At 24.4% G+C, this 8,289-nt stretch overlaps 2 protein-coding genes across 2 annotated transcripts in view; both read left to right on the forward strand.

Moving 5' to 3' along the window:
* The window catches only part of LOC126907847 (uncharacterized), a 6,172-nt gene extending 2,589 nt beyond the window's left edge, over positions 1-3,583 (forward strand). Inside the window, exon 3 of the mRNA XM_050689481.1 lies at positions 3,516-3,583. The gene's annotated coding sequence lies outside the window, so the exon portion shown is untranslated. The remainder of the gene's footprint in view (positions 1-3,515) is intronic.
* A 513-nt stretch (positions 3,584-4,096) lies between these two features.
* LOC126907854 (uncharacterized) lies at positions 4,097-5,464 on the forward strand. Its single transcript, XM_050689501.1, has 2 exons — positions 4,097-4,788; positions 4,857-5,464. Exons 1-2 carry the CDS (start codon positions 4,323-4,325, stop codon positions 4,871-4,873), a joined length of 483 nt encoding a protein of 160 aa, XP_050545458.1. The 5' UTR covers positions 4,097-4,322; the 3' UTR covers positions 4,874-5,464.
* The last annotated feature ends 2,825 nt before the right edge of the window (positions 5,465-8,289 follow it).

Below are 8,289 nucleotides of genomic sequence, written 5' to 3' on the forward strand. Positions count from 1 at the left end.
GAAAAGATTCTATAATTGAAATATTGAGAACTTAATTAATTTTAATGATTTACTTTAACTAAATGTACCAATCAAAACAAAGTTGTTAAAAAGATTTACTCAATTGAGTGTATTATAAAATTTGATTATATTTGTAAAAATCAATTGTTAATTCAGGAGAAAAAACAATCATTTTTTTTAGAAATGATTTATATGCATCATGTTACAAAAAAATTTGTAATATTATAGTCTAGTAGTAGCACCCACAAATAGAGTAAAAAAATTATTAAATTACAAAGTAAAATGATTTAATTTTGTAATTGAAACCTATTATATCAAACTTTATTCGTTAATAAATATTTTGACAACATTAGATATTAATGATTTTAATTGTCTTTATGGAGAACATCTAATAACTAACTGTTTAATTGATAAATTAGAATTTTTTTTTCAATTTTTGAGAGTAATATCTTCAACTAGATACGAATTGTAGTCTTTTGACGTATCGTTTAAAAAAGTAGGTCAAGTTAGAGCAGAGAAAATAAATGATAGTCACAAAAAAAAGATCTTCTCAGCTTTGCATAGAAGCTAAAACTTAAAGTATAGTAAAATAATTTTAATACGAATAAGAAATTTCTTCTTACAAGGGACGACTAAAGTGATGGGATCCTTGATCTTTATTGAAGTTATTGAATCTAAATGAGATAAAAATCAAACGAGTTAAAAATTTATACTAACTTAAAAAGAATTAAGAAAAAATGCAAAAAATTCATTGCCATACGCGGGTTGGAACCTCGTACCCCAAGCGTGTAAAACATAAATTTTACCAACTCGGCAACCGTACGTNCCCAAGAGTGTAAAACATAAACTTAACCAACTCGACAACCGTATGTTGCTTGAGCAGGTTGAAAAATTGGCTATTTAAGCTAGTTCAAATTTCAAAGTTATTTTTCTCGTCTTAAAAGAAGCAAACAAATTTAAATAAATTTAAATTTCTATGCTATATTAATTTTAATTTATATAATATTTATGAAAATCTGTACTCCCCTTGTTAGGTATTTAAAAATAAAATAAAATACAAAACCCAGAATTTTAACACAAAAATAGCAAATTATTGAATACGTTAGTCATTTTTAGCATAAAGACATATCCAGAGGTCAAATTTTATTTTTTCAAATTAAAGTATATTACATAAGCTTTAATTTAAGATATATATAAAAGTGTCAGTATTTCCGGAATACTTTCAAAAATTAAATTGAAAATATCGTAGTAACAATACGCATGTTTAAAGTTTTGACCCCCCTTGTTAAAGGGGTATGATCCGATTTACAACAAAACCGTGCCAGATGAAAGGGGTATATAAATATTTATTATAAAAAAGTAATGATATTGATCCATACATTTTTCCAAAAGTTATATAAAATATAAATTAAATAATATAAAATATAAAATCGAGAATTTTTTCACGGAAATCGTACGTTTTTCTTTAACTTTGATGTCCGTTTTCACCACGAAGACAAGTCCAGAGGTCAAATTTTTTTTTTTCAAATTAAAGTATATTACATAAGCTTTAATTTAAGATATATATAAAAGTGTCAGTCTTTCCGGAACATTTTCAAAAGTTAAGTTGAAAAAGTTCTACTTTCTATACGCATTTTAAAAGGTTTGCACCCCCCCTGTATAAAGGGAAATGGTCCGATTTTAAAAAAAAGTATGTCGAATGAAAGAAGTATATATAAAGTATTTATCATTAAAGAATAAAGTTGATTCATGCATTTTTTAAAAAGTTATAGCAACATAATGTTAAAAAATGTAAAATATAATATCAAGAATTTTTTCACAAAAATAGCATATTTTTGCATACGGTAGTCATTTTCACCATGAAGACAAGTCCAGAGGTCAAATTTTTTTTTTCAAATTAAAGTATATTACATTAGCTTTAATTTAAGATATATATAAAAATTGTCAGTCTTTCCGGAACATTTTCAAAAGTTAAGTTGAAAAAGTTCTACTTTCTATATGCATTTTAAAAGGTTTGCACCCCCCCTGTATAAAGGGAAAAGGTCCGATTTAAAAAAAAAGTATGTCCAATGGAAGAGGTAAATATAAAGTATTTATTGTTAAAGAATACAATTGATTCATGCATTTTTTAAAAAGTTATAGCATCATAATGTTAAAAAATGTAAAATATAATATCAAGAATTTTTTCAAAAAAATAGCATATTTTTGCATATGGTAGTCATTTTTACAATGAAGACAAGTCCAGAGGTCAAATTTTTTTTTTCAAATTAAAGTATATTACATTAGCTTTAATTTAAGATATATATAAAACTGTCCGTCTTTCCGGAATATTTTCAAAAGTTAAGGTCAAAAAGTTAATTTTTCGTAAACAAGTTGTCATTTTGAAACCCTTCCTGTGGGCTGTTTAAGGGTCAAATATTCACAAAAATATATAAAATGATAGGTAAATATCTAAGGTATCTATAAAAAAAAAAATTATATTGATTCGGTCATTTTTAAAAAAGTTATGGCAATTTTAAGTAAAAAAAATTGAAAAAATATCGAAAATTAGCGATTTTTAAATTTGTAATTTTTTGGGGGATTTCCACCGTTTACGGATAACGAGGGAAATTTTTTCAATTTTTGAGGATACTGTCTTCAACTAGATAAGATTTGTGATCTTTTGACATATTTTTCATCAAAATCGGTTCAGTGAGAGCTGAGATTGAGCGTATACAGGCACAAAAAAAAAAACACATCATAGTAAAATTAATACCTTCTCAGCTTCGCATCGAAGCTAAAATATTTAATACCATTTTCATTTGGAGAAAAATATGAAAATGACAAAATCAAAATTAAAAATTCACAAAAAAATTTTTTAAGATAACTTGAATGCCCATTGTTAAAATATTCATTCTGTATATATTTTTATTTTATAATAACTTTTTAAATAAAACTAATATTTTTTATTTAAATTAAATTTTAAAACTACCCAAATATTGTTCCTAACTCCTTAAATGCGTTATAATTACCTGAAGGAGACACAAGCAATCGTGTACCTTAATTACTAGTGAGAGGTTGATAAGCAAGTATATCCAAGTGAGACAAAGTTGTTTGGCTATGATGATAATTGGCGATAGACGAGTCGTTGAATAAAATAATTTAAGTTATTAACAATATAAATAAAACAAAAGTAGTGGTATAGAAATCTTATTCTATAACCCAACTACCCTTTGTTAGTTCGACGTCAGTAGTTCCGGGCTATACAGATGAGTAAAATTGTCACATCAGCATTTACCTCTATGCTAATTAATAAAATAAAGAATTAAGTAAATAAAATTGCAATTTGTATAATATAAGTATTAAAAACATGGAAATATATATCTTTACAGCATCGATATAAATAATATTACTAAGAAATAATAATTAAAATATCAATTTATTGTTTCTAAGTTTTTTTTATGAATCTAGAATTAGAATATAAATAACAGATTAAAAAAGACTAAAAACTATGAATTTGGAACTGTTGAGTGATATTGTCGCATTAAAGAATATCCAAATTTTGTAGCCATTTAATTTTCTCTTTCATTAATACCTCTCAGACAATCATCAAATTTTGTTATTGAATCTGTTCTATATTTTTGTTTTATAATTAATCACAATTTACATTATTATTTTTAGTTTATTAAATTATGATAAATATAATAATGTGAAATTATTTAAAGCAATTTATTATAATACAACAGATGTTTTATCATAATTGTTTGTCTAATTATTTATAAATATATAATACATGTCCTTAACTTTTTGTCGTAGTTTATTTTGTTCAAGAAATTTCAACCATAATTATTATTAATTATTTTTAAAAATGTTTTCATTAAATATTATCAATTTTATTNTTTTTAAAAATGTTTTCATTAAATCTCATCAATTTTATTTTTTTATTATTTTATGTAATTTTATATACAAAAGCAGAAACAAATTCGAAAAATACAATAGATCAGCTAGATAAGTTACTAATGTATCCTGGATGGAAAAACATAAAAGATATAAAATGTATAAAATANTTGAAAGATGTAATATATATAAATTATTGTAATAGAATGTATTACCTTCAAAATCTTATTAAAACACCTACAGTTCGTTCTCGACTTGCGCAAAAGATACGGGCTCTAACTATATATCTTGAATGCACATATGCAAAAGTTATGAATAATCTTTTTTCAATAATTATTAATTGCATACAATTTTTTAAAAAACAAAATGACTTAATAAATGGATACAATTATACTGAATAGCTCATAAATATAATATCCACATCAATTGTTCCAATAGCAACATTAATGAAAGGCGCCATAGACGCTTTAGATTTATTACATAATGTACCATGGGCTACTTTTAAAAGAAACTACAGTCACTACATAATGAGTCCTTTGTTGGGGAGAATAGAAGATATTCTTGACAAATTAAACCATCGAACTCTATTAAGTGACTATATATCTGTAAACTTTTGCCCATTTGACATTATATATTCATTTTTTAATAATATAAAAGAATACATAGAATATGACACTTATCAATTTTGCGAATTTGTGCCTTATGATGAGAATTATTTATGGAATGAATGGGTTCAAGAATTTAATGTTATCGACAATGAAATAAAATTTGTATTTTTACAATTTTTATCCAGAAAAATTAAAAATTATGTCGTGGCAGAAATTCAAGAAAAGTATTTTGAACTGGGATTTCTATTTGATCCAATAATTGAAGAGACATTTATACCAACATCAGAGAATCTAATTTATCCAGGTAAAATAATACTACTAGGAAATAATAAAATATAAATTTATAGTCTTACAAATTTTTTATGAATCTAGATTTGGAATTTAAATAACAGACGAAGAAAGACTAAAAACTATGAATTTGGCATCTGTTGTTATTTAATTTCTACTTTCATTAATACCTCTCAGACAATCATCAAATTTTGTTAATTGAATCTGTTCTATATTTTTTTTTTATAATTAATGACAATTTACATTATTATTTTTATATTATTAAATTACGTATTATATAATAATATGAGACTAAAGCAATTTATTATAATACAACAAATGTTTTATCATAATTGTTTGTCTAATTATTTATAAACAGTGCAGCTTATGGCTTGGACGACGAGACGATCGCAACCCCGACTAAAATTAATTAAAATAAGTAAATTATTTGCAAATTCTTAATTCTACATTTTTAAGTATAAAATAGTTATAATACATGTGTCGTGTGTGAATATAAAAGTTGTTTCTCTCAATATATGCGCATACGGTTCAGGTGCATTCTTATGTACGGGATTTGGACGACGGACAGTGTCGTCTGTATGGTAAAATATTAGTATATTGGGCAATTTATTTTTAGAATTAACTACGTGTCGTATTCGTTTGCTGTAACAGTATAATCGCTATTATTATTACTTTCATTTCTATTATCTACTGCGACCTTTAAAATAATAATTTGTGTATTGTTTTTTATTATATTATATTTAATTTGTCAATTTTTTGTACTTATAACTAAAGGTATTATATTAAAAGTCGCACCCCAATCACGAGCTGCCACTGTTTATATATATATAATACATTATATTTTGTTAAAAAAATTTCATTCATAATTATTATTAACTATTTCCCAAGCGTTTTCATTAAACGTTTTTTATTACATTATGTAATTTTATATACGAAAGATGATACTAGTTAATAAAATATAATAGATCAATTAGATATATTACCTAATTGTTTTGGATGTAAAAATTTAAACGTTCTGAAATCATAAAAATCATTTTGTATACAAAAGCTTTATGATTTTTTATAAATNTAATTGTTTTGGATGTAAAAATTTAAACGTTCTGAAATCATAAAAATCATTTTGTATACAAAAGCTTTATGATTTTTTATAAATTCTTCGTAAAAATTACAATTCTAAATTATTCAATATCAATTTCATACTAAATTTAAATACCATAATAAATATTTATTCATGTATTATACTTATAAATCATTAAACTTGTAATCAGGATATATATATAAGATAATAGGAGTTTATGATGCTATGGAATAATTCAATAAATCCTTCTAAAAATTAAACACTACAGATTGTATTGATGCGTTTTTTATGGTAGTGATTTTAATCGCTGTCAAATATCATCTATTCTTGTCCCCACTGTACTGGGCTTTTTTTAATATTGTAGTACGTTTCAAGAGCTTTAATTTTGTATACACTAGAATAATACAATCGTTCTAAAACATTTTCAAAAGCGTGGGAAATTTCTTTTACCTTTTCCATATTTTTTATTTTTATTTATATACGTTTTATAACTTTGATATATAATAATTTTATTATTCAAACAAATTGGCTTTTTATAAAGAATGACCATTATTATTCTTAGATAACGTTTATGTAAGATGTAAATATATTTAGATATATTTTGAAATTTAAAAATTTAAGTTTTGACTTTATTGTCCAACGCCTTAATCATACTAAATTATATATAAGAATAAGAGTTATGTATGTCATTTTAAAATATAAGTATTTAAATTGGAATATGAATAAATTGAGAGTTATTTCATATAAATTTCCAATTGTTATTAATATTCTTTAATTAATTTGATAAAGTTGCTGCTTTAAGCAGTTGTAATATCCTACAAGAGAATTCTTGCAGCGCTAGCTTTTAAATTAATTTCTCCTAAAAAAATAAAATAATGAGAATTTTTATTTTTAATTACATTTTCAATTTATGAATCATATGATAATTAATATATTTAATATAGTAAGAGACGCCGGCAGGATGGTATTACATCCCAGAAAAATTGTTTAAATTTTATTTAGAAAGGGAATCCAAATTTTTGTGAACTACTATTTTTCAAAATTGTGACATCGATAAATCATTAATGAAGTTATCAATATTTGCCTATCAGCTACAACTATTATAAACATTAGGTAAATAAGCCCCACAATTTGTAGATGAAAAATCCAATAAGGGCAATGGCCCACACTGTGGCACCACATCTGCTTTTAATTTATATTTGAATACTTTTATATATATAATTAAATTTTTTGTTATTATTATTTTATCAGGAAATGCAAATTAAATTTAAAAATAAACTAAAAAATTAATATTAATTTTTAACATGTATTAATGTCTAAACTTCCGAAAATTTGATTTTTAAATAAAAAATTATTATAACGTTTTTTTTTTAATTTTTNATCTGACAGTGATTAAAATCATTATCATAAGAAGCGCTTCGATGCAAATCTGTAGATAGTGTTTCATTTAGAGAAATTGGTGGATTATTCCAAAAGCAACATGAACTCTCATTTCTTCAATTATATCCTGATTAGTAGTTCTTTGATTTTAAAATATAATATATGAATAAATACTAATTATAGTATTTAAATTCAGTATGAAATAGTGAGGCCAGCTATGATGTATGGTTCATAGTGTTGGGCGGTTGATAAGAAAGTAGAGCAGAGAATAAGTGTAGCAGAGATGAGAATGCTTAGTTGGATGAGTGGAGTGACTAGAGAAGATAGGATAAGGAACGAGCATATAAGAGGAAGTATAGGTGTTGCGTCAATCGTGGATAAGATGACAGAAAATAGACTTAGATTGTTTAGTCATGGTATGAGGAAAGAAGAATCGAAAGCTGTAAGAACAGTTATAGAAATGAATGTTGAAGGAAGAAGAGATAGAGGAAGACCAAAAAAGAGATGGAGGGATGCTATTGAATGCGATTTGAGGACAGCTGATGTGAGCGTAGAAGATGTGGGAGATCGTGTCAAGTGGAATTTTAGGATAAGAGTGGCCGACCCCAAGTAGTTGGGATTAAGGCAAAGAAAAAGAAACTTTTAAGTTTTAATATTATTAAAAAATAGTATTTACATATACAAAAAGCTAAAAATAATTAAGAACAAAAAAAATTGTTTTAAATTAATGCTGATTTTGATTATTAATATGTTAAAAATAAGGAAAATGTCATATTTAACCTATTTTTTTAATCGTTTAAAGTAGATTGTTGTAAATGTTTATAATAAAAATAAATAATTTATTTTACCATAACTTTTAGCTCAATTGGCAAGTTTGACATTGACATCATTAAATAGAAAATTTTATGACAATTAAAAAAATTGTATCGTTAAGATCAATATGCAGTCAGAAAGTTTTATAATTACTATTTATTGTAAATTTATCAGAAAAGCTCAATATTTTTTTGCATTTTTATGGTAATAGATAACTTAAATAGAAGTAATAGTAATAATTTCCTA

Source organism: Daktulosphaira vitifoliae, unplaced genomic scaffold, assembly GCF_025091365.1.
Source record: "Daktulosphaira vitifoliae isolate Bord-2020 unplaced genomic scaffold, ASM2509136v1 Scaffold_5, whole genome shotgun sequence".
Taxonomy (NCBI): Eukaryota; Metazoa; Arthropoda; class Insecta; order Hemiptera; family Phylloxeridae; genus Daktulosphaira; species Daktulosphaira vitifoliae.